At 40.2% G+C, this 26,626-nt stretch overlaps 1 protein-coding gene across 4 annotated transcripts; it reads left to right on the forward strand.

Annotated features, from left to right (window-relative positions):
• Window positions 1-3: 3 nt before the first annotated feature.
• Window positions 4-26,220, forward strand: LOC131236845 (uncharacterized). 4 transcript variants are annotated; one of them, XR_009166899.1, is made up of 7 exons: window positions 4-260; window positions 3,618-3,740; window positions 3,870-3,913; window positions 14,055-16,706; window positions 17,139-17,243; window positions 17,398-17,502; window positions 17,639-17,659. XR_009166899.1 is itself a non-coding variant. In XM_058234325.1 (7 exons), exons 2-7 carry the CDS (start codon window positions 3,630-3,632, stop codon window positions 25,875-25,877), a joined length of 3,294 nt encoding a protein of 1,097 aa, XP_058090308.1. In that variant the 5' UTR covers window positions 5-260; window positions 3,618-3,629; the 3' UTR covers window positions 25,878-26,220. The 4 variants fall into 4 exon arrangements, 3 of the variants coding, with proteins under 3 accessions (XP_058090309.1, XP_058090310.1, XP_058090308.1); XM_058234325.1 differs by lacking the exon at window positions 17,139-17,243 and adding an exon at window positions 25,671-26,220 and having other exon boundaries at window positions 5-260; window positions 17,639-17,813; XM_058234326.1 differs by lacking the exons at window positions 17,139-17,243; window positions 17,398-17,502; window positions 17,639-17,659 and adding an exon at window positions 16,816-17,132.
• The last annotated feature ends 406 nt before the right edge of the window (window positions 26,221-26,626 follow it).

The raw sequence follows: 26,626 nt of genomic DNA on the forward strand, positions 1-26,626 counted from the left end.
TACACGCCATCTCCTCTGTCACTTTCTCATACAGACGCATACACCTACCTCAACCTTGGAGGCTTTTCCTCCCAAAAGAACCCATTCTCTTTTCAGTTTTCTGGTTTTCATTTTTCCTCTCACGCCACCGATCGCCTTTCTAGCAGAGCCGTCCGATTGAATATCGACGGTAGAGAAGAAGTAGAAGCGCCGTAATATTACTTTTCCGTCAAGGGCACTTCGGGAAGAGAGAATAGGAGAGCCACAGCTTTCCTCACCAGGTGTCCTCTCCCTCTCTCTCTTCCAATCTCTTCTTCTTCGCTTTCCCTCTTTTCATCCGCTAACTTCGACCGAGGCTATTTTCGGCTTTTCCTTACCGCGATTGTACGGACAGTACCGCCGTTGGAATTTCAGCCGGTGCAGGTGAAGCCGCATGCGTTCTTAGGGTTTCCGGAGTTAGGATTTTATGATGCTGGATTTGGGTTTGTTTGTACTTCATTTCGTTTTCGGATTTGACATCGCTGAAATTATCCGTTTGCTGTAAATTCAGCATTTCTGGAAGGGATTTTGGTTGAGTATTTATGGTGTTTGGATTCGAGTCATGGATGCTGAATTGCAATAGAGATTATGATTTCCGATGATTTTGGTTACTGTAGTTGGAAAAGAAGTTTTGTTTCTTTTGGTAGTTTTGTAAATGGAGATTTGTTTTCCGGTGATTGTGGAGCGGTGTGTTTGTCTATATATATATGCATTGCAATTTGATATTTTCAGTTCTCTACCTTGGTAATAGGCGTTGGTAGAACCAGGATGCCTTTTTTTTGTGTATCATGGCCGGCCTTGATCATCTTGATATACTCGTCATGGTTATTCGACTGTATCATACCACGGCACCAGTTTCTTGATCATCTTGAGGTACATGTCATGGTTCGGGTGAATGGCTTTGGTCGTGGGTTTGCTCCCCACAGACACTTGTTCGATTCCCCTCCCCGTGGATTTCCTGATGCACATGGTTGGTGGTGATTGTGTGCATCTGCAGGGAATAGTCCTCCCTTAAAAGGCATCAGTTTCTTGTTCTACTACAAAATTACATTGAAGAGGTGATTTCTGGTACATGTGGCAACATGACGGATGTGTGAGAACATCCAGCCATTCATCAGGCCATCGGGAGCCTGATCTTCGTCAAGAGTTTTTTTTTAAAAATGATTCTGAAAAAATCATATTAAGGTGTCAGTTTCTTGTTCTGCTAAAAAATTACGCGAGAAGTTGTAAGGTGATTCACATGAGGGAGATTGAAGAGGTGATTTCTAGTACATGTGGCAACATGGCAGATGTGTGAGAACATCCGTCCATTCATCAGGCCATCGGGAGCCTGATCTTAGTCAAGAGTTTTTTTTGGAATGATTCTGATCCTGGTCAAGAGTTAGTTTGGTCTTCTCCTCAAAAGGTCCTCAGTTATACTTTGAGAGAGATTGTTGGTCTTGGAAAACCACCATTGTCATGTCGTTGGCTTGGTTTAGTAGAGGATGTTCACAGTGGGGTCCATCATATAAGTGGCCCCTATAATGCACGTGTGCCGTGCGGGGATGCGTGTTGTGAATTTGCTTCTTCATTTCTAAAGTTACAACTGTGGTCATGGCACACTTGATGTCTTCTGAGAATTGGGTGTGGATATGTTGCTTTAAGAAAAATCCAAAACAGATGTGTTGTTGGACAATCACAGATGCCATTTTTTTCCATGCCATGAGTGATTATTTCAAACTAACTGATGTCACCTGCAAAATTTTCTTGTGTTGTTCAGGACTTGTTAATGAGTTGACTGGGAGTTCTAACTTTTTCTTTATCAACCTTTATCATTTTGAATTCATGTTGTAAGGTGGGCTACTACACTTTGAGATATGGACTCTATGCTAACACCAAGTAAATAATTGTATGTATGGGTGCTAACCAGTGTTCGAAATATCGGTATCATGTTACTTATCGCACCCTTGGGATACGGATATGTATCAGTTATTGCGTGGGATATATCGGTTGAATTGCATAATGTATCGTTGTTGTTGGAAACATGGGAAAATTGGTTGAATTTTTCAATGAAACTTCAGTGATTGTTAAAAAAGACATCAATATACACTAATAAATCAAAACATTACAAAAAACAAGTGGACATAATAGGTTTTCTTTGTTTGAGGTCCTAATCTATGCGTTGTCTAATTGAATAGATGCAAGTATATTCAAAGTCTATTCATACAATTTATAAATGTGAGAGGAGGTGCAGAAACACAAGCAATACATTCAAAAGCAAAAGAAGAATCACTAGATTGGGTTACATACATGTTCGATTTTATGTTTGGACACATATTGCAATCGATTTGTGAGAAATTGGGAAATTTTGATTTTGATTTTTTTTTCAATTTTCTGTAACTCAGCCCATCTCCAAATCTCGAAATCGAAACTCTTTGCATGAAAAATCATGGATTTGTAACAATTTGACATTGATTTAACACGATTTACAGAAAAAAAAGATACAAAATTGAAAATGCTCACTAGATTGAACATGTGGGATATATCCCACTACTTGTGCGTTTCGTATCGCAGAGGTGGGATACAAGATATATCGTGGGATATATCTGCCGATATTGTCGATACTTGAAACACTGATCAAAATGAATAAGGTAAGAGACAGAAACTATCACCCTCAGGTTTCTAGTGGCAACCATATAACAACCTAATCACTGAAACTGATCCCAATTCCTCACCAAGTGTTATCAATATCATTCATTCAGATTATTTCTCATCTCCCTGCCCATGCAGGTGTGGGTTCTGGCATTTATAACTAAGACCCCCACACCACCTTAAAGCAACTGACTAGAGAATCCAATACGAGTTTTTTCTTGGTTTCTGGCAGCTAAAAGCCACTTGTTTTAAAAAATTCCTGACGGAGATCACCAGCTTTGTGTTTTCTTGTTCTTCAAAAAATTAAAATCTGGTGCTTGCTTCTTAAAAAAGAAGTGACTCGGTTGTATTCTGATCGGATGAAAAAAAATCGGATTGGATGAAAACTGATCTGAACATTGCTTTAAATATACAGGTTGCAGTTTATTCTTTCGACATGCTAACACATCACGGAGCATGTATTGCATTTATTATTTTAACATGCTAACATGTGCACATATGCACATGTGGAGACACTAAATCTGATTTATTTTGGCAATGAATATTTGTTCATTCACCTTTTGTCTGAAACACATGCTACTCACATCTTATTCTTTAGCTGCTTACGTACTAATTCAAATGAAGGAAGCTTCAGTAAAGCCAATCACCAATAGGAATCTTCTTGTTAACTTAAACTGTTTGCTTCTATGTAAGCATCAATGCAACTGCATTGAGAGTAAAAACCATGGAGTTTTTTAATAATTTGAGAGAAATGTGGCTGATGTCTGCCTTTTTACACAATCAACGAGTATAACGAGAATTCAATTAAAAATGTTTGAACTTTTCCATTGACTTGCAATTGGCTTATGGTGCTTTCCTTTGGAGTGATGTTGGCAGAAATGAGACAGTGTTTTTCCTTGTAAACCACACCTTTAAAACATTTATTCTTGTTAGGCTGTTACTTATTTCTGGAGTACTGACACATACAGGCACAGCAAAAGATGCAGCGTGCCCTTATGAGAACCAGTCGCAATGTTGAAGAGGTTGCAGATGGAAGAAGCACTCTATCAAAAAAATCTTTAGGACGAAACAGTTGCAAATTTTCTCCAAAGGTGGTTTCTTCGTTTGTTGCAGCATTCATTAGCTGAAAAGCTGAAGTCCTCTCAGTTTGATTCTAACAGATTTGTAGAGTTAATTTACTATCTGGCGTTACTGATGATTGATTCACATTCATTCTCCAGGACCCTGTAGTACCTGCTTCCTTACAGAGGGATTCTGAAGAAAGGTAATGTGGTTAGGTTGTTTGGTGTGAGTTTGTTGTGATGGCTTGCATCCAATCTGATCACACAGATTGGGTGGATTTAAGCATCAGTGAATCAGTGATTTGTTAATTTTTCTTGGACCTCATGGTGAGCAGTGTCTGCTTTTCTTCTGTTTTGATCTAGTGATGATTTTTATTAGCTCTATATCCTTTGAAATTCCATCATATCGTGTCTAGTTTGTGGTTGATGCAACCTAATTCTGCAAATAAGTTATCAGCGATGCATGGCGAACATCTCAAAAAAGAAGAAGAAGAAGAAGAAAAGAAAAAAAACACAATGCATGGTGAACTTATTTTTTTAATCTTCAGATGGAAAACCTGCGTTAGAGATGGACATCTTTGAGTGAATCAAACATTTTCTCAAATGTGCTCTATGACATTTTATTATTATAAAAAAGCAGTCTTTTTTTAAAATCTTTTTCTTCCTGATTGCTGTTTAAGCTTATCCTTTGTGCCTAGCAGTTCGCTTGGAAACTGCCCCTTTATCACCTTATTTTGCTCATGTACTCTCGGGGCCTGTGTTTCATAATGGGTCTAATGCAGGGGCATTTTCACACTGGGCTCGAGTGGGGTCGCCTGTGGGATGCAGGGGCACACTCGGGGTGGGCGGGGCCCACGGGGGAGGTCTCGTGTTCGAGACTCCTCACCGGCTGTGATTAATGCGCATTTCACACCGGGCTCGAGTGGGGTAGCCTGTGGGATGCGGGGACACACTCGGGGTGGGCGGCCCGTTTGAGGCAGTACCCATGTGATTTGGGGCCCATGAGAGGGGTTCGGCCGAGGTCCTAACCCATGCGATTTGGGGCCTGGGCTATGAGATAAAGGGATTAATTCGCCATGCTTTAACAGTTCGAGCTTTTAGAGGAAGTGGTTAATTGTCCTGCATTAGGGTCTGAGGTTAATATTGGGTGGAATTTTGCATGCGAGTGATGTCAATATCAGACTCCAGCATGGCCTGTTCCAAGAGCCTGGGTAAAATGGGAAGGTTGATATCCGATTGGCAGCTGATCATAGAACTTTTGCCAATTTACCATGCAAAAGGCAACCCCAAATTGCTGGGAGAATAGCTAAGATCATGAATCCATGATTATGTTTAAGCAACTCTCGGCTGCGTGCAAGCGTGATGGGGATCAGCCCCTTAAAAGTTTACAGTAGGAGAGAGAACTAATGAGAATGATGTGGGCCCCTATGATGAAGACTGGCTCATAAGCTTTAAGACTTATAGCTGCAGGCTCAAGAAGGCCCATTGCTGTCTAAAAGACCCATAGATTGGGCCCATAATCTTACTACGCCAACAAGTCATATCTTTATTTGAAGTTGTTTTCATTTAAGAATTCTGTAGGAAGTCAAAGAGTCTGTCTTTAAGGCAGAGTTCTAGAAAGATATTTTTAGGAAATTGTTGTCATCTATTAGTCCTCTATGGGACTAAAGCTTTAGTTTTCCTAATTTGTTAATTCTCCTTTAAAGTAGAATGTCTTTTAGATTTCCCAAGTCTTTAAGGCTCTGTTTGGGTGCGTGAAATACGGTGGCTTAATCGGTATTAGGAGGGATGGGATTCGCTAATCCCTGATGTGACGGCTCCGAAGCTGTTTGGATGGCAGACGTCTCTCCACGTCTTAAGAGGGACTGGCGCGTGCAGTGGAGTTGGTGGGATTGTGAAATCCCACCGAGATACGCCCTGTCGCGAGGTAGAATCCCTCGAGCAAGAAGAAGACGAAGCTTTCTATGGCACCGGCCTTGGGCTTTTGAGCCCACCCGCATCGTCGAGTGAGTCGCCTGGGCTGTTGTAGGGATTGGGCGCGCCCGCGGCCTCCCACACTGCAGATGAGGTGCGTTTTTCAAACCCTTTTTTTCAAGATGGTCTGTGCTAACGTGTGCCAAGTGGGTGGACGAAACCCGAGCGAGGCGATCCGCAATGCTGTGTGGGCACCAGTTGTTGCCATTCAAGAAAATGTAGCAACTTGAAGTTGACAGAGTACTGAAAAGGACACTGATTAGATGATCTTAGCCATACGATTAGACTATCCATGGATGGCCACCAATCATTGATCATCCAATCAAGGTCTTTTTTCGCTCTATCAAAAGGGGAATTGTCTAAAAGTGATCATCCAGTCACTTGGATGGTCTCAGGGGGAATGTTAGCAACGTGAATCCTTGGGAGCGGAGAGCTAACGTACACTTCTCTTTGCTACAATGAAGAGATGGGAGGGGAATGACACACGTGGCAACGTGGCACACGTATGCAGTCCCAGGACATGTTCCCTTTGTGTATTTACAGTGGGCCAACGGCTTTACTTGAAATGCTGATTGCTCCCTGGTCACCTGGAAACATGGGACATGCGTGAGAGATCTAAGCCGCTCATCATGCAGTCCTGTCCGTGCACAATGATCATCAAGTGGGCCATAGTTATACACAGACTCACAATTTCTGTGAATAGACCATTCATCCCAATGTAGATACCATGCAATTAACGGCTCGGATCTCCACATTGGGTGAAGATGGAGGATGTGACGGCACTATGTGAAATCCACTTCAATCCAATGGGTAATCCAAACAAACCCATATGGGATAACCCATGGGATGATTGCAATCCCGTGAAACCCAAACAGGTCATGTGCTGCGCATGGGATAAACGTGTACACGCAATGCAGCCGACCATCCACTGCAACTCATAAATGTAGTGGCGGCCGTAATTCCATCCCTTCTATTCCACCGTATTGCACGCGCCCAAACAGGGCCTAAGTTAATGTATGAAGGTTCTATTGAGTCTAAGAAAGGGGAAGGTCATGGCTTGTAAACCATTCTAGATTTGAGACTGAATGAATAATTTTGTTAATAGTGTGACTCCATTAAAATCTTTTAGGTAAGACTCATAGAAAACCTTCGTGGGACTCTAAGGTATATCCTTTACTCTTCTTACTTTGTCTCCCTCTTCTATACCTACTGTTTCCCTGCTCAGTTTTACTTCTCATATGTTTCTAATCAGACCCTCAACTCTTTAACTTTTAAGTTCTAAAACCTTCTCCATAAATATGCCCCTTTTATCCCTTGAAGCCCTTCATTCCAACCTTCTTTTACCACCTCAACAGTCCCTCTTTAATCCTTTTCAGCTATATCAGTCAGCATTGGGTGCACATCAGTGAAGGGCGTTCAGTCTTCAAATCAAGACGTTTGTCCTACATCAAAGTGGTTGGGTATTTGACAATTTTTTGTTGAAAGATAACAAAAACTTTCATTAAGAGATAAAACGCTAAGATGGCACAAAATACAAACAAAACATGAAAACAGATGCAACCCAAAAAAGAGAGAAAACAAAAGTACATATTTGCAAAACATCCCATGCTCACAGTCCATTTAATTACACGATACGTGGCATTACTTTGCAATCCATTCCTCTCTCTTGCTTTCATTTCGGAAGCATCTTCTATTTCTTTCACCCGAAATCGACCATAAGCCTCTCTCTCTCTCTTATTTATTTATTTATTTTATTATTTATTATTATTATTTTTAAAAAGGACCATAGGCTAGTGAGAAGACAACCTCCGTAGCATGTTAACTTATTTATGTAAAGCTACCCGTTGCCAAGCTGCAAATAAGTCTCCGATGTCGAAGGGCATGGACCAGGCCAAATTGAATCTTTTAAGGATTTCAGCTCACAATAGGCTAGCGAAAGGACAATTTATAAATAGATGATCAACCGATTCGGCGCTAAACATGCACATAAGGCATATATTATGGATTACCATTGATTGTTTTTGGAGATTATCTATCATCAAGATTCTTTTCCTACCCACAAGCCACCCAAAGGCCCCTATCTTCGGAGGAGCATTGTAGTGCCACACATAATCAGTTTGACCAAGCTTTAGACCCTTCTTTTGAAGCGTGGAGTAGAAAAATCAGACGGAGAACTGGCCTGACTTTTCTTTCTTCAATACCATACTATTGCACTCTTTGCTTGCCGGGCAGAGGAAGGTTTCAAACACTCCAGGAGAGGCAAACTCAGCCACCTCATTGTCCCAGAGATATTGGCGACACGATGGAAACCACACTACAGACTCTCCACATAAAGAATAACATCTAGAGACAATGATGTTGTGATTTGGAGCAAGCTGAGCCATCTTCGAAAATGAATCTTCTCCCTATTCCCTAAGGAGAAAACAATGCCTTCCTTGAATTTAGTTTTCATGCTGGATATCTCCTACCAAACTGTTGAGTCTTTATAAAGAGAGGACTCCCTAGTCCACCCTCCCTCAATGCACCCATATTTGCTAGCAACAATCTTCCTCCAAAGCGCCCTCCTTTTCGAGTCAAACCGCCCCCACCATTTTCCCAAGAGAGCCAGATTCATCAATTTCAAATATCTTATGCTAGCAACCCCACACTCTTCGTAGCGAAACTGCCGCCACCATTTTCCTAAGAGAGCCAAATTCATTAATTCCAATCCTCTTATGTTGGCCCCACCCTTTTTGTACGGTTTGACACCTCACCCAACTTTAGGAGATGATTTTTTTTCTTCTTCTTCTTTCTTTCTTTCTTTCTTCCTTGTCCCTTCAAAAAAAGTCGCATATTAGCCTTTCCAAATGAACGAAAACCAATTTCAGGCACCCGAAAAACGACATGAAGTAAAGAGGCAAATTTGACAACACCACGTTAATGAGGGTAATCCAACCTCCGAGAGACAAATACACCCCCCCCCCATCAATTTCCTTTCAAATCATTTCATAACTTTGCCCCATAAATGTTTAACTAACTTCCTGATACAGATGGGAAGCCCCAAATAGGATGATGGAAATGATCCTGCCTTGCAACCAATAGACCTGGCTAGATGCCCAATTTCTACCTTTTCCATGTGAACTCCAAGCATCTCACATTTTGCCAAATTTAATTTTTGCCCAAAACAACTTCAAAGTGCCTTATAATCATACTCAAAGTGTCAACCTTCACCACATCAGCCTTGCAGAAGAAAAACGTGTCGTTCGCAAGTTGGATATGGGAGATCAGGGCATTTGATCTTTTTGCTTGAACCTACCAAAAAGACCCACCTCTTGGCATCTAATTAGCATCCTTCCCAACGTTTCGACAACCACTACAAAAAAGAAATGTAGAGAGATGGGTTGCCTTGTTTGATACCTCTCAAATTTTGAAAAAAAAAAACCTTTAGGAGAACTATTGACCAAGAATGAGGACCTATAAGACTTTATACATTTCGTAATCCATCCTCTCCACTAGAGCTGGGCTTCGAACCGAGTCGGATCGGATTGGGTCCAACTCGATCCGATCTGAAATCTCAATGGCCTGACCCAAACTCGATCCGATTTGGGACCAAGCCTAGGTCACTTGACTCGAACCGATCCGAAATGTACGTGAAGAAAAGGTGTCTTCTCAGCTCCAAACCAGAAGTTCGAAGAAGAAAGACCAGAGAATTTTCAACATGCTCCCCTCGGTCCTTGTGTTTTATTTATTTATTTCACACGAATCACACGTGCCAACTGGGAACACTTGTGCGAGATTTGATCTTTCCATCTGGTTGGAAGTAATGTTTTTATCCTCTGATTAAAAAGAAAAGGTCATTTTTCTCCTTGTATGACCGACAATATAGACTGGTTTTCTTATAATTTTTTTTAACCGTTGATTTTTTTTTTGTATGGTGTAGTCCACTTTAGTTGTGGAATACAATGTTTTCTTCGAGAGAAGATTCTAGAAAGTATGTCGAGCATGATAGAAAGATATGATCAAGAACACGTGCTATTGGCACAGGTTTCTACTTGTGGGTGGACAGGGCTCCCACAAGTGTGTGGATTTAGCAAACCTATACTCGCCTCATCCCAAATATGGGGTCGGAATCCTCAACAACACCTGTTTTTACGCAACGCTCCATGCCCCGTGGGTCCCACCATGTTTTATATGTAAATCCAATCCGTTCATTCTGTGATAATCACTATTTTAACCATAGATAAAAAATATAATACTGATAAAAACTTTTGGGCCATACCAGTGAGAATGTAAACATGCTTCTAAAAACTACTAACTTTACATGGTGTGGCCCGCTTGATATATGGATGAGGCTGATTTTTTTATTTTTTTTAAAACTTCATCCTCATGAGTTACAACTGATTAACGGGTTTGATAATAGACATACACACATACCATAGTACACCCATATACAAACCTATGGTTGGAATTCCATCCACATTGTTCCATGTGGTGTGGCCCATTTGAATTATGGATCCCTCTGATACTTTTCGAAATGTCCTAGAATTGATGAGGATTTGACATATAAGACATAGTGGGCTCTACAAGTTTGAGAGTTTTATGCGTTGCAAAAAATAGGTGATTCAGAGGATTTCGGTCAAATCTCTCTCCTCCAAATTCCATTCCACTGGCATGGATATGCCATCTTTATCACCAGGGCAGATTAGGTGCGCCCTGGCCACACCCATGACAATGCGGACCTTACCATAGGACCCACCTTGATGCATATATTTGATATCCACACTGTCCATCCGTTTTTCCAGATAATTGTATACTGTAATCCAAAAAAATTAATGAGATCTACTTCTTATGTGGACCATACCATGAGAAATAGTGTTGATTGATCATTAATGGCCCAAGAAAGTTTTAGATCAAGCTGATATTTATTTATTTTCCTTCATCCAAGTATACATGAACTTATCAATAGGTTGGATAAAATAAACATTACGGAAACATTACAGGGGCCTGGAAAGTTTTTAATGGTAGACCATTCAATCACCATTTTTTTAATAGTATGATCCACCTGAGAATTTAATCTTCTTAATTTTTGGGCTAATGGGATAAAATGACATGTAAAAATGTATGGACAGAGTGGATATAGAATACATGCATCAAGGTGGGCCCCACGGTAATGCCGTATTGTCTAGGGTAAGTCTCGGGCCGCACCTAATCCGGTCCCATGAGCCTCTAGTGTTTGTTTATCACTTTCTAAAATGGTGGTGTACGCATTTAGTTAGCGTGGCAAACATCTACGCCAATCATTGCCGTTCAATTGATAGCTATTGAATACATGGTTGAGATCATCTTCTCAGTTTGATTTTTGAGTTAGATCCCATCCAATCTGGGCCCCACAGTTTCTATCGTTTGGATCACATACATGCATGCCACGTGTACACATGATGTGGCCAAGCGTGCAATATGCCTACAGGTATATAATTATTAAAAGTAAAAAAGTTCATTAGAGGAACGTCACCATACTATGGCAGATTGTAAGATCAAACTCATGCACCCATGTGGTGGCCCACATGGAATATATGTACCTTAATCAAAACCATAGAATTATGGGTTGCACTGTAGAAGACATATAATATAGGAATCGCAGGCTAATTGGACATTCCAAACCATCTGATTAATTATAATAAAATGAACGGTTAGAAATCAAAATCTACAACGGTCAAATCCAACTAGAAAATCATTTATTAATCAAAACAGCCCGGATTTATCTTCATCCAATGTGGGCCCTGCAACATGACCGTTACGATCAAGGCCCATGAATCCTATAAGTAGATGGGGTGGATGGATGTGTATGATCAAGTACATACTCTTCCAGATAGTGTTACTCAGTTCCTCTAGTTCTAATCAACGAATTAGAATAATCTGTGGTCCCCAGAGAAAAAAGGAGTGGGACCCACAGACACCATCACATGTAGTCGAGAGCTGTGAGAAAGACGAAACCAAACGTATCTCCAAAACCAGAAGTCTGAAGAAGAAAACTCTTTTTCTTCCATCTTTCATTTTTTTTTTCCCTTCTATTTGTGACGCAAAAGGGTAGAACTTACTCCAAAATGGTGATTCAGTCCTTCGCTGCCTCTTCTATTCTCTGCGCTTGCTTCCTTTAGTCAAGATAACAGGTATAAAAAAAATCATATTCCAATCGGTTTGGATTCCGGATCGGATCCAATTGGATTAGATTCCGGATCGGATCGGGTCGGATCTGGTACGATCCGAACTCGACCTGAAAATCTTTTGGATTTGAATGGACCTACCCAATTCGCACCGATCCAGGCCATCGGTTCAGTTCGAATCGGGTCGGATCCACCGGATCGGGTCAAATATGCCTAGCTCTACTCTCCACATATCTCCACACCCAATTCTTTTGAGCATGTAATCTAGGAAGCCGTAATGCATGTGGTCGTAGGCCTTTTTAGTATCCAACTTCCAAACCAACCCTTTTAGCACTTCCTTATGTTTTGAATCAATGCACTCTTGAGTAATAAGAGCCCTATCCAAGATATGTCTCCCCTCCACGAAAGCCCCTGGGTTCTCAGAAATAACACTTCTAAGAATACCTTGAAATCGACTTGCAAGAACCCAAGCAAGGATTTTATACGGTCCACTAACTAGGCTAATCAGCCTAAAGTCTCTCAAAAACTCCGGCCCTGATATCTTTAGGATGATCAACACTCCCATTTATGAGGAGGGCGACCCCTAGTGAAAAACTCTTGCAAGAATTCATTACATCAAATCCCAATACTCTTAAAAGAAAGCTAGTGGAAAACACAACTTCGTTAACTTCTTCCTCTAAGAAGGGGCGCTTAGGCGAAGCCGAATCCACACTAGAAAGGCAATTGAAGTTAAGTTGTCCAATCTTGGTCTTTTCCAATCTTCTACTTTCAACTTAACTCCCCAAAGGGAATCCCACTAATCTATGATCAACAGATTGCAACTTCGTTTCCTGAAGCAAGATAACCCAGGCTTTAGACCTCTTACAAATGTCCCTGATCTCAACCCTTTTCTAGCAGTACCCCAAACCCCCGATGTTGCAAGAGAATTCCAATCGCTCCATTCTCTTATCCTCAGCTGAATCCCCATTCCCAACCAAAATGCTAAGATCGAGACTTACCGACTCTTTTTTACCCATTAGAGACCATTGAAGCTTTCTTTGCGACACTGGCTGTTGCATGCTTGCCTTGGTCTTGGACGAACTGCAATAGGGCATAATAATCCTCATATCTATACTCTAATGATACCCTGATCCGTCTTCCCACATGGCATAAGGTTCCTCTGATCCACTGTTTCCCTCTCAAAACCTCCACCTGCAAAGCTAATTTGTTGACTTTTGGGATCCTTAGACTTTGAGATGGACCCTAACAAAATCAAGCACTCCCTCTTCTGCCACTGCCACACACAAAGGAGCCACCTCTAGAACTTGAAAGCCTTGGTGTCATCCCTAGCACTATGAGGACTCAACTCCAGATAGAGGCCATCATTCCCAAGGCTTCCACATTGAAGCAAATCCACCAACACCCACTTCCCCATATCATAAGATGAGTAGAAGGAAACAGAAGACATCCAACCTCGGTCAATATATCCCTCATCTGATGAACATATAGATGACACTAGCTCAATCTCGAGCATTCAAATGGGGGCATCAACTGGAACCCATTGACTATCTCAGGGAAAAGGGACGAAATATCCTTGGGTTGTATAAATGGAGACTTGCACCTGAGACTCACACATGCGAACAAAATAAGTGTAGTCTGCATATGTGTCTCGAGAGGTAAACTCCATATGCGATGGTTTCCATCATGGTGTGCTGTAAAGGTTGTTACAAGACCGTAAAGGTAACGGTGGCAACTGTTACACATTACGGGGTCGTAATGGTATGAATTTGTGATCATTGAGCAAATATTAGTTATGGGACCTTGTTGGGACCGACCCCCCCTCCCCCCAATTGAGCAATTATTGGGTTCTCTTTTTCCCTTGCTGTCCATGACCCGTATCATGAAGGTAATGTTGGTGGCCGTTATGGCCACCGTTACGGAATACCTTGGTTTCCATTGTTAGTGTGAGCTAAGAACTCGTGTTATACCATCCAGTTTCCCTCTTCTGTTATTTATTTGTTTATTTTGTTATAACTATGAATTTGTGATCATTGAGCAAATATTAGTTATGGGACCTTGTTGGGACCGACCCCCCCTCCCCCCAATTGAGCAATTATTGGGTTCTCTTTTTCCCTTGCTGTCCATGACGTAATTGCTTTTAAATTGCTTTTACCTAGATTTTCTCCAAGTTTGGCAAAGAGGTAGTTCTTGACTCTGAAATTTCTCTGTCCTCTCAATCATTTACCAGGTGGATTATCCTTACATTTTTTACAGTTGAAGTTGATGCTCCCTTGAAAAATTTTGAACCCTTTCTTCTGCCTCTGCAAGGCCCTGAACATAGAAACTGTTTGGGATCTGGAGATCAACTAAAAATGGATGGTCTTGATCAAGTATCTCAACCACCCGCTATTTGGTTTCGTATTTATCAGCAAAGGGCAGAGGTGAGTGACCCACCAGGTCGTGCTTGTTCTGCAAAGCCATTTACCACCAGCAGTTCGTCTGGGGTAAATGTTCCAAGTCGAAACAGGGGCTCAGTAAATAGAAGAACTAAAGCTGCTAAAGTTTCTGTCAGTTATTGCCAGCAGAATTGTAATGCATCCAATGATTCTTCTGGCTCTGTTTACAATGGTTCTAGTGCTACTTGTTCAGCTGACCTAGCCAAGGATGTCCCTAAAGTAGACAAGCCTATAAAAGGAAGTTCAAAAAAGAAGGTAAAAAGGAAGGGCAAACTGCACAAAAAGCCTTCGTCTCATAGCATTGGTGCAACAACTGCATGTAAGGAAGGCATCCATAGCACTTCAGCCTATGAAACATACGCTGACAATGAATCAGCTTATGGGGAAGTACTTGCTTCTGAGAATGCAACAGGATCTGATTTGCCATTTCAAAAGCCTACAGTGGAAAAGGTTGATAATGAGGGAAGTAGCAATGATGTTCTAAACTTTTCTGCAGCTACTACAGCGACCACATCTTGTAGCGATGAGGTGGATGATTTAGAAACAGCAGCTTCTTTACCACAGGACTTTACTACAAACATGAATCATGCAACAAGCAAAATTCTATCTGATTTTGCCGAGGAAGCTGCAAATGCACATCTGAAGCGAAGCTGCAATCGTGATGATTTCTGTTCTGGCAATTTTTCTGATGAATACAGTACTCTAATGTTAGATTCTTACTCTGATGAAATATCTGCACAAATAGAAACCCTAGAAAGGCTTTCAAATACTATTGATTCAGAAGCATCCTCATTAAAATCAGAAGACGACAACTCATGGAAGAAGGTCTCTGGAAAGTCGAAGAGGAAACCCAGTTCAGGATCAAAGCAAGAGCATAACCATAGTTCCAGGAAGGGGGCTCATACTAGTAAACCCGACTTGACTAGGTCAGCTAGGACAAACTTGCAATGGAAGGAAGCATCAGAAAATTTGTCACCGTTGAATTATCGGAGAAGCGTTGCCACTGGCTCAAGATCTCCTTGTCAGACTGATCGTCGAAGAGTGGGAGTTTCTCCAACTGATCGAGTCAATTTCTGTCCCTCTGAACCACTTCAGAACTCAGAAGTTTGCTCAGGTGAAACAAAATCACTGCATTATGTTCCTACTATAGTTTCTGATATGCATGCCCAAACCGCACTGAATCGGATCAGTCCATTTTCTAGGGCATTGAATTCTTCAGAACAAATGTGTCAGCTTGAAGTGGATTCTGATGGTCCCTCCAAGTTCCATAAGGATTTGCATGGAGATCCTTGTTTTCCAACTGGTAATGCAGGTAACGGACCTGCAAACTTAGAACATGAAGTTCCTCATCCAGAATATCGCAAGCAAGATCAAAATTTTGGATCTATCTTGCAGAAGTGGATTCCTGTTGAGAAAAAAGATGCAGTGGTGTTGAAAACAAGCAGATCCAACGATTTATCAACCTCTCATCTTGATGTACCAGCTATTGATCATTGTTGTTTGAGGAACATTGAAGAGAAGTCAAGTGCGAATTCTTACTGTCATGTTTCTTTGCCCAATACTAGAGTGACATGCTTGGGCCCCAGTTATGGAATTGCAGATTGCTCTTCTCCTGGGGATGAGGGGCAGTCTGACAAGTTGAAATCTCAAATGCCCAGCATACCCATAGAGCACAGTAGCATGTATATCGCATCTAACTGCCGTTCAATTCATAAGTCGAAAGATCAGAGCATTTCTGCAATCGAGACTGATTCAGATAAGATAGTACAAGTTGTGAATGATGCCTACAGGTTGCAAATAGAATCTGAAGGTGTTCAACTGGCCACGGGCAGTCCGCTTGCTGAGTTCGAAAGACTTCTTCATTCTGCTTCTCCAGTTCTCGAGGAAACACACAGTGTTCGGCATTGCAATATTTGTTCAGGGAATCGGCTGATTGGCGATTCTCTTTGCAGACATCAGATACCTAATATTTCTTTGAGAAGTCTTTGGCAGTGGTATGAAGGACCTGGGAGCTATGGACTGGAAGTAAAGGCAGAGGAATATCATAACTCCAAGAGATTGGGTAGTGACCATTTTGAGTTTCGTGCATATTTTGTTCCCTTTCTTTCGGCACTGCAGTTGTTTGGCCATTCGAGGAGTTCCACATCTGCTAGCCATGCCATGCCAAGCTCTGAGTTGATGAAAACTTGTGATGTGGATGCAACTTCGGACATTTTATCTAACTTGAGCCATCTGCCAAATTCCTCTATGCAACTGCCCCAGCTTTGTAGAGAAGAGAGGAGAAGCTCATCTCTTCCTGTGAGTTCATTGCATAATTCAGATACATCATTTGCATCTGGTCAAGATGAGGCCTGTAATAGTTCCTCATGCGTTTGCGATTCAGATCTACTCTTTCAGTATTTTGAATCTGAGCAACCTCAGCAGCGGCGGCCATTGTTTGAAAAGTAAGTCCCTGGCCCTTCTACTTATTTCTTTCTTTTGTTTTTGTTTTTTAGTTTTTTAGTTTTTTTTTACTCGCTTTCCTAAAGCGATGCGGTGAATCTTTATGAGCAGCAGAGTCACATTGAACAACCTTGAAGATCTCTCCATAAGATCTCCCAGACTTGGGGACAGCCGACTCACCTTTATTTATCACTTGCAGTGCCTTTCTAGAATTTCTGAAATTCTTCCTAGCACCGTATATTCCATTTCAGTAGACAAAACTTTTCCCTGATATACCTTAATGCATCTCCATTGTTTGAGATGGTGGCAAGAACATACATGTGACAATGGAAAAAAAAAAACCTACATATCTGAGGGAGTTGTTTGAAGCTTCTATTGTCCTCTCCGCTTATGTTGATACCATTGATGATCGCTTTGCATTGGCCTTGGCACAGCACCTCAACCATCTGTGCTTTGCGTGTTGGCTCTCTGATCCTTGGCTGAACTTGAATCTACGACAGCTCTCTTGCTCTATGCGGTCACTCCAATCAGCTGCTGAAGTTTGTACTGTGGCAAATTGTTTATTTGCATAAATTTAGAGTGTTTATTCTATTTCCTCATGAACTTGAGCTTGCAAACTCGAAAACCATAATTTTAAATTTCTTTCATGTTTTGTTCCTTGCATGATTTTGAGCGTTCTTTGATCTGATCCAGGATAAAGGAGCTGGTTAGAGGCGATTCAACTTCAAGTTGGCAAGTATTTGGAGATCCGTCGAAGCTAGATTCCATGCATCTATCTGATCTCCATCCTTCATCCTGGTTAGTTAATTCCCTGCTTGCAATTATCTGCAGTAATTTGTGAAAGAGTCGATATTAAGTGTGCGTAAAGGTTTTTTTTTTTCCCTGGGCATAGAGGCATTTTCTATCACTAACAATTTGGGTTGCTGGTGTACAGGTATTCAGTAGCGTGGTATCCTATTTACCGGATACCTGATGGTAATTTCCGTGCTGCATTCTTGACATACCATTCACTTGGCCATTTAATTCGTCGAAACACCTCATCAGATTTTCTTAGCAGGGATGCTTGTATAGTTTCTCCAGTTGTGGGTCTGCAGAGTTACAATGCACAGGTATTATGTTCATGTTTATGGTTATTGCTATTGCTAATTAGGATTTCATCTAACTCTTGCATTATTGAATTTGTCAATTTGGGCGAGTATCTAAGATGCTCTTGCACCCTTCGAAAAAAAAATAAAAAATAAAATCTAAGATGCTCTTGTATAAACCATCCTTGACATTCTCAAAATAAGAGATGAAAGTTTTTCCATACCTGCATCAATCTTCCAACCCATTCACATGTCCTCATTTATCAACATCGCACACGTGCGAAATCTGAGCCATCAATCAGGTGAGCCCCACAATGTAAAGACATAGCCCATAAATAGGCTGGTCCATTGATCTGGTGGATGTGTGCATAATGACTGGATGTATGAAAAAACTTGGCCAAGTTTTTCTCAAATGCTCCCTTGTACTGTACACTGGTGCCCACTGAGTGGACTGGCATGAATTTTGGCAGGAGATCAACATGTTGGGCCAAGTAAATGGAAAGGTCAGGTGCTACAGAAATGGCCCGCAAATTGATGGGCTGGGAAAGGGATCCAACTGCAGTTGGAATTGGCAAACCTCAACAAAAGAAGTATTACTCTTCTGAAATTTAGTGAAAATGAATTGGCTTTGGTCATTTTCCTCCCTAATTGATTAACAATTTGGATGTTACTCATTCTTTTCCATCTTTAGATCTGCCTGCAAATGCCTGTGAAAATTTGTGATGTGTGTCCACACGCCTCTCAGTTGTTCTGATTCTGATTTTGTAAGTTCTAGTTTCTGATTTCCCATGTCTCTACTGATAAAAGAAAATCTGTGTTGCATCTATCAAGCAGTACTCCCTGTAATAACTCAAGGTGTTTTTATTTATTTTTTCCCCACCTGATTTCCTATGTCAGTTTGCTATTCCTGTTCCTACTAAATTTGCTAGACTGTGATGAGGGCAAAACCGTGCTGGCCTTCTCCATTTGCTGGCTTTATACAGGTGGATATCTTGGTGCCTGGGAAGTCTGCACATTTTTTCTCATTTTTTCCTTGGGAGTGGAGTTGGTTGTTGGGGGCGACTCATAATTTAATTAAGTGGACAAGCTCTGGGTAATGTGTAGAGGTGTACACGAGTCAAGCTGAGCTGAGCTTTGCCCAGCTCGTGCTCGGCTCGGCTCGGCCTTCGAGCTCGGAACAGCAGCTCGTGCTCGGCTCGTCCGAGTTCAAGTCGAGTTCGAACAGATTTCGAGCTGAGTTCGAGTCTTCGAGCCTGTTTCGAACTCGAGTTTTCGAGCCGAGTATCGAGTTCCGAGTTCGAGCTTTGAGCCGAGTTCGAGTTATAAATTGAGATTCATTTGAATTTGAATTCGATTATCAATTGGAATTCGAAGTTGAACAAAACAATAAAATATATAAAATGCATAATTTACGATTAAAAAATTTCGATAATTACATATTTACATTGTTCAAAATAACAATTTACAACTAATAACCTCCATAAGAGGAGTGCCTTATTGTATTGTCATCTGATCCATCCGAACTACTATCTATTTTTTCATATACATATTGGTTCACTTCCTCTGAGTCAGAAGGCGAAGAGATGTTTCCTTCGTGCTCTTTTACACTTTGAATTAGAATTTTCAAACTTTCTTTATGTGAAGAATTGTATGTAGTACCTAATGCTTCATAAAATTCCCCGAGATGGGTGAGAATTTGAATTTTTTACTCTTCTTCTTCTTGCTTGTCGTACTTGATCCTACTTCAACATCGTGCTGTCTTGGAGGATATCGCTGAAGTTTAGAAACTTCTTCCATACTGCGTTTTAAGGCAAGTTGGAATTGTTCTTCCTCCAAAGTTTTTAATCTGGCTTCGTCTGCATTTTTTGTGGATGTCATTCGTGTACTAGATCCAGAATCAGAAGGTTCGGATGGAGTGGAAGGTTTTCTATTCGAATCTAAAAGAGCCTGAAAAAGAATTTGGACGTCCTTAGGGCCATTGGGGCATGGTTTTGCATCACCACCTCGACATGACAAGTGTAACTGAAACCGATTAGTCTTGTTCACAAACTTTGCACCACACAAACCACACATAATCTTTGTTCTTTTAAACCTTGGTGGTGATTCAACTAGGGAAGCGTAGTGCCAAATGTTTGTCGATGGGTCAGATGACGACATATCTACACTCAATTTTTAATATAAAAAAATAATCATAATATTGATAAATAATTTGAACTTGATATAGGAACAAAATAAAAGTAATATAAATGTATCAAAAATAACAGCAAATGAACAGTAGTGAGTAAATAAATATCAAAGTCTTACAAACCACATTCCACCACTTTCATGTTAAGTTAAATAATATTACAGATCATTCAAATTTCAACAAAAAAGAATTGAAAAATAAAAAATAATTACAGATCTGCAGGTAGAGACTCATCATGAATCTCAATATCTTCTTTTTCATCATCATTCATATCTCCTCTCCATATTGGGCGCAACCAATCTTCCGTACAAATCAATGCTTCAACTGTATTTAGTCTAAGTGAGCTTCGATACTTGCTCATAACCCTGCTCCCTGTACTAAATGCGGATTCTAATGCCACTGTTGAAATTGGTATTGATAATATGTCCTGTGCCATCATAGATAATGTAGGGTATTTTGATTCACTAACCCTCATCTTCCACCATTGCAACACATCAAAGTCGGATCACACTATGATTGGTTCATTAAGGTACATTTCTAGCTCAGATTCCTTAGTCTTAACTCCCATTCGTTCTTGTACCAAGTATGATATGTATTCATTTAACACATCCTCATTATCAGGTATAGAAACATCCATATCTGTACTTTCTTCAACACCTGCTGCAGGTAAAGTAGTAGCATACGAATTGTACAAATCTTCAATGGCTTGACGAACTTTGAACGTTTTTGTTGCCGCTCTATCAGTAGGATAAATCTTCATGAAAATAAACTTAACCAACCCCATATTACAACGATGATCAAGAATAACTGCTAAGGACATCAACAGATGACATTCGTCCCAGTATTTATTGAACTTCGTCTTCATATCAACTGTCTTCTGACATATCAAATCTGGACCCGCATTGACATTTTTCTGTAGAGCATCCTTGATCTTCCAAAGAGACGGAAGAAACAGATTCGCAGTTGGATACTGATTCTCGGAAAAAATCTTCGTGCAATCGTAAAAAACTTTGAGAAAGGTGTGAACTTGTTTTGCTTTGATTCAATCAGCTGTGCTCAACAACCAAGAATATGTTCTGTCATGTGCCGCATATTCAGAAAATGCAAGCTGTAATTCTATTGCCGTATGTAACATTTCAAACGTCGAGTTTCAACGTGTATACACATCCAACTTCAACGTTTTTTTAGATGACACATTCAAACATTGGATGATGTCTTTTCATACACTCAGTCTTGATGGCGACCCCCTTATATATTTCACATTCTCTTATGTTCTCTACAGCGAGGTCAATTTCTTTTAGCCATTCTTGTATGATCAAATTTAGAATATGGCCACAACATCTGACCTAGAATATCTTTCCATCAAAAATAAATTTCTTGTAGCCCTGAACTGGTTACATAAGCATGAAATGACATTGTCATTTGCTGAAGCATTGTTTAAAGTTATTGCCTAAATTTTCTTCTCAATGCCCCAGTCTTGTAGACAACTGTAGATGCAATTTGAAATAAGTAAACCAGTGTGTGGAGGAGGAAGATTGCAGAAGTTCAAAATTCTCTTGCAGAGTTTTCAATCTTTATCTACATAGTGAGTGGTTAATGAAATATATCATTTTCTTTGATTGGACATCGTCCATATATCAGACGTCAAGCTTATTTTGGATACTGAAGCTAAAACTTCTTTCAGTTTCATCTTCTCATTTGCGTACCTCTTCATGTAATCTCTCTGCACAGTGACGCGAGAGACATTCTCAGCTCGAGGGTTAAGGAATTAACAGAAAGACCTAAACTATTTACTTTCTATTATTCTGAAAAGTTTTTCTTCGAGAATCACTAATTTAGCATACCACTCTTTCATCTTCTCTTTATCAAACTTATGAGTAGACACTATACCTTGTGAGTCATCCCCTTCTGACTTCGTAAATGACAACAATTGTTGGCCAGGAGAAGGGAGTCTTGGTCTTTTAGGACACGTCTTCAAATGTCTGTTTAGATGTATCGTAGATCCTCCTGGAATCTTACTGTATAACCCTTTGCAATGATTACACTTTATCTTCGTCACACCGGTAACTGTGACTTCTTTGAAGTCATCCTACACTTTTTCCATTTGCCTGTAGCTGACGTGCCTTCCTTTACGATTAGAGGATATGTGGCTGATGCACCCATTCCGGGAGTATTTAGGCTTTCGTCTTGACTAGTCATCTATAAAATAAAGTTCTTGATATGTTATACGGCTATACCTAGACCGCTAGACGAGCATACTTACTTAACTGTCTAAATCAGTCGCCCATTCAAGGTTGGATAGATTGTAATGCCATCATTTTTCAATTTAAATGCTACGTCGAAATTCCGGCAGCATCTCCCCTTATCTTTCCAGAATATATTAATCCTATATTTGATTCACATGTCAATCATCAACACAAAGTGTGGACATTTGACGATAGAAATAAATACAGGAAATATATCCAGAGAGAAAAAGGAGAGATGAAACCAGAACAGACATGCATTTAAATTGGAATAAATGAAGATATTACAATTTATCTAACTTTGAACTGTCCAAGAAGGGACAATTTGAGAATTTCTATGCATGCAAGAAAACACTGAATATATGTCTGGCAATATAGAAATCCTCAAATGGGCAACTGATTATCCTACACTACAACTAGAACAATAAAAATAATTAATATCTATGTAAACAAAAGGGTATACTGAAAAAATAACTATTAAAAACATTTATAAAAATAAAAAATATCCAATAGCCAATAGGTATAAACATAAATTAAGACTAGCTAACAAAAACAAAAAACATTGCGCCTCTCTCCTAGACTCAATGGGTAGATTTGGTAGTTCCACGCTAAGACCCTTGGGCCGACGTGAAAGTGGGCTCCAAAGGAGCTACCGCTCAAAGAGCACGGTTAGATTGAGAATATAATGGACTCTAGCTGCTTAACCTGTTAGCAGTTAATCCGATCCTAACCCCTTCTCTTGACACTTCTTTGTTGAGACAAGAACAAGCGGCACTTTTTATTAGGAATTTTACAAAATATTACCTCATTAATATCATATTTACCAACCAGTATTTTCATTAAGATACCTCAATCATTAATCAAGGTAATTGTCAAAGATATATCGATATCTTCTTCGAGGTATTTATAATTTAAAATTAAAAAAGATAAGTTTACAAATTAGTAATTCCTAGTACCTTTTTAGTTATTTTTCATTAAACTATATAGGTACTTTTGTAATTTTTCTGTAAGTATGATTTTTCCTTTAAAAAAAATGATAATTTAGAGATTTTTTTTTTTTACTTATTCAGATTTTTTTAACAATAACACATATTTACATGCAGTACCTATTTAGTTCTTATTAAGCGACCTCATTAATTAGTGGCCGTTTTCATCAATTTTAGAAAAAAAAAATCATTAAACCAATGGAGGTTAGATAAAACTAATGGACAAAAACTTGACTAATATTGAATTATTGATATAGCTAGTTGAAAGTTAGATCCCTTATATTCGGAATTTTCTAATTCCACATGCCCATGGAGCTATACACATCCATCCACAGGCACACATCTTACGTTATAACACTGCATGAGATCTAATATATTCACAAGTGAGATACACTTTTAGTTCTTTTGATATAAATTTGAGGAAATTTCATATCTTTGGAACACACATTTCAAAATAAAATAAGTAATGGCTACAACCAAAAGTAATTGCCAGTTTACTTTGTACACACATTTCAGGCCATTTCACATCTTTGGAACACACATTTTAAAATAAAGTAATGGCTAAAATCAAAATTTCAAGCCATTTCACATCTTTGGAACGCACATTTCAGGCCATTTCACTGAATTTTTGGGCCTATGATCTGAGGGCAATTTCTCTAAATTTTTGGGCCTATGATCTCACACACCTATGACCTATTTAATATTTGTGTGCATGGTTAGGTGTGGATATGTAATGATCTACATGTGTGTGGGATTAGTAAACTACCCAATCAATTAATCAATTCATACAACAATAGGGCAGGGGCTTACCGGACTGGCTTGGGGCGACCGGACTGACAGAGCAGTGGTTGGCAGGACCGCAGGGGCGACCGGACTGACAGAGAGGGAGGAAGACGGGCCGTGTGTCGGTGCAACCGTGCGGGTAAGGAAGGATGAGAGAGAGAGAGAGAGAGAGAGAGAGAGGGGCTCGTCGGCCGGACTGACAGAGAGGGAGGAAGAGAGGACGTGCATTGGTGCGGCTGTGCGGGTTAGGGAGGATGTGAGAGAGAGAGAGAGAGAGCTTCGCCGGCCGTCGGACTGACAGAGAGGGAGGAACTAGGAAGAGAGGGTTAGGGTCATGCGGGCGCCGGGCGGGATCGTTTTTGAAAAGGTGGGGTAGGGTTTTTTCTTTTTGAAGGGTATATATACCCTGTACCGAGTCGAGCCGAGTCGAGCCAAGTTCGAGCATTATTCGAGTCGAGCCAAGTCGAGCTGGGGCAAGATCGAACTCGGCTCGAATTCATTTCGAGCTCCAAAAATCAGCTTGACTCGGTTCGAAGTCAGCTTCGATCCGAGTCTGAGTCGAGTCAAGCGAGCTACCGAGCTAACTCTGCTCGTGTAAAACTCTAGCAATGTGGGCCATTGGAAAATTATATTTTCTAATTTTGTAGATTAGACCCCATCTTTCAAACTGAGAATTGTAATTCCAATTTTTCAAGGGATTCTAACAAGGTAGCTGATGCATTTGTGAAAGAGTGACGAGAGGATCACTCATGATCGGCTGTTTGATGGCCCGTTCTGTGTGCATGCCTGTTGTTTCTTGCTTTTCAATAAATTTTCACCAGCTCGAAAAAAAAATGAAAAACGCTGTTTAAAAAAACATAAAAAAACCCTGGCATGGTGAGCTGTGTTTCAGGATTTGTTCTTTCTTGTGGAGAAATGCTTTAAGAGTAAAAGTGGTTCGGATGTAGTTTGTACCTCACCATGTCCACGCTCTTTCAATAAATTCCATTATCCTTAAAAAGAATAAAAAAGAAAAAAAGAGAGTAACAGTGGTTCAAAATCTGTTGTATTGTATTACAAACATTACATTACAGCATGAACCTCCATAATAGGTTCTACCAACCTCTGTTTTCCTAAATCATGGTTTGATTTGGTCCCTTGAACTTCCCTTCAAAGTTTAAACTCTTGCGTGACAAAATTGCATGTGCCTGCCTGTGTGAAATTACTCCATGGGTTGATATTGCACACATCCTATATACCACATATTTTATTTACTTACATTTTCAACTCATGTAATTGTATGTATTTCTCAGTAAAAAATTATTTGAAGAAAAATAATAAAAACATGGAGGCACGAAATGTGGGGTTTTTGGTGTTTGTTGTGTCTGACATATCAATGACAGTGATGTGCTGTGACATTAGAGACCATCCCGCCTTTGTAAAAATGTCAAATGCACACAGGCCGGTTCAAGGAACATTCTAGCACTCTCTTTTTAATGTAGGCGGTTTGCCTGTCCAACATTGGATATTCATGAGCTTTTGCCAATGGGAATGGTATTTTGGTAACTCCATCCACTTCCACAATATATTCTACCAGTAATTCACAATCTGATGATAAATCTACACCGCTTTCCAGTCTAATTGCAACCATCCATGCATTGGAAAGAACCAAATCCCATCTATCTGACAAGTGGAGTGTATACAGGGCGAATGCTGGTTTCAACCGAGGAACTCCACTGCAATCCACACACAAGGAACCCCATATTTCGTCCCATCTGGGCTTCTGAAAGAGCGTCTTAGGACACTTGAACAAACAGCTTCTGTGATGGCAAGGGCCTCAGTTCGTAAGGGTGACCAGAAGTCTGTGAACAGGCAACCGGATTATGAGTTCTTCCTATCCCGCAGACGGTAAGTGCTGCCCTCCTTTTCAGGTCCGCACTCATCCACTAAAGCTATATCTGCATTTTTTCCCAATAAAGCAGAATACAGTGAGAATAACCCACATAATTTTCCAAAAGCAAGAATCTAACCTGTGACCGAGTGCCCCCTTTTGTTGTCTTTCTTGTACCATAACTGTATATGGATTTGTTATAGGTTCTTTCCTTTTATAATTCTGAGGTCTTAGGGGTTCTGCTGTAATTAATCTAGCTCTATAAACATATGGTTTTTCCCCACCTCTAAAAGTTTATTGTGTAAGCATTTTAGGCGTGTAAAACTTGCATGTTTTAGGGTTAATATGGTTTAGCTTTTGTTTTTGTTTTTGTTTTTTTTTTGTTTTTGTTTTTTTTTTTCTGTTCTTTCTCAGTTAGTTTTTGGGTCTCACTGAATTCATACAACTGAATCCAATAATCTGATTGCTTGAGCTACTGTCCCTAGATTCTTATCCTCTATCAGGTTTTGTAGTGTTTGCCATGCATTCTTCTGCTATCCTAGAGAAATGTTTAAATTTCTGAAGTGATGCAAAGGTGGTACCCGGCAGAAGTGTGGCCCATGGAATGTGTTCATGCCATCTGACCTGTCCATCAGATGGTTCTCCTCATTTTATTTGAAGGCCCACATTCCAGCGAAAACTAAAATGCGGGTAGGCGACAGAACAGGAGAAGGTGAGAAGGAACACTCACTCTTAATTTGCATGGGTCCCACCCTTCATCTGTCCTGATG

The sequence above is a fragment of the Magnolia sinica genome, chromosome 2, assembly GCF_029962835.1.
Source record: "Magnolia sinica isolate HGM2019 chromosome 2, MsV1, whole genome shotgun sequence".
NCBI lineage: Eukaryota > Viridiplantae > Streptophyta > Magnoliopsida > Magnoliales > Magnoliaceae > Magnolia > Magnolia sinica.

Coding starts and splice junctions, on each gene's coding strand:
- LOC131236845 (XM_058234325.1), top strand. CDS start 3,630: ATGCAGCGTGCCCTTATGAGAACCAGTCGCAATGTTGAAGAGGTTGCA. Junction 3,914..14,054: donor CAGAGGGATTCTGAAGAAAG/GTAATGTGGTTA, acceptor ATCATTTACCAG/GTGGATTATCCTTACATTTT. Junction 16,707..17,397: donor CGGCGGCCATTGTTTGAAAA/GTAAGTCCCTGG, acceptor GATCTGATCCAG/GATAAAGGAGCTGGTTAGAG.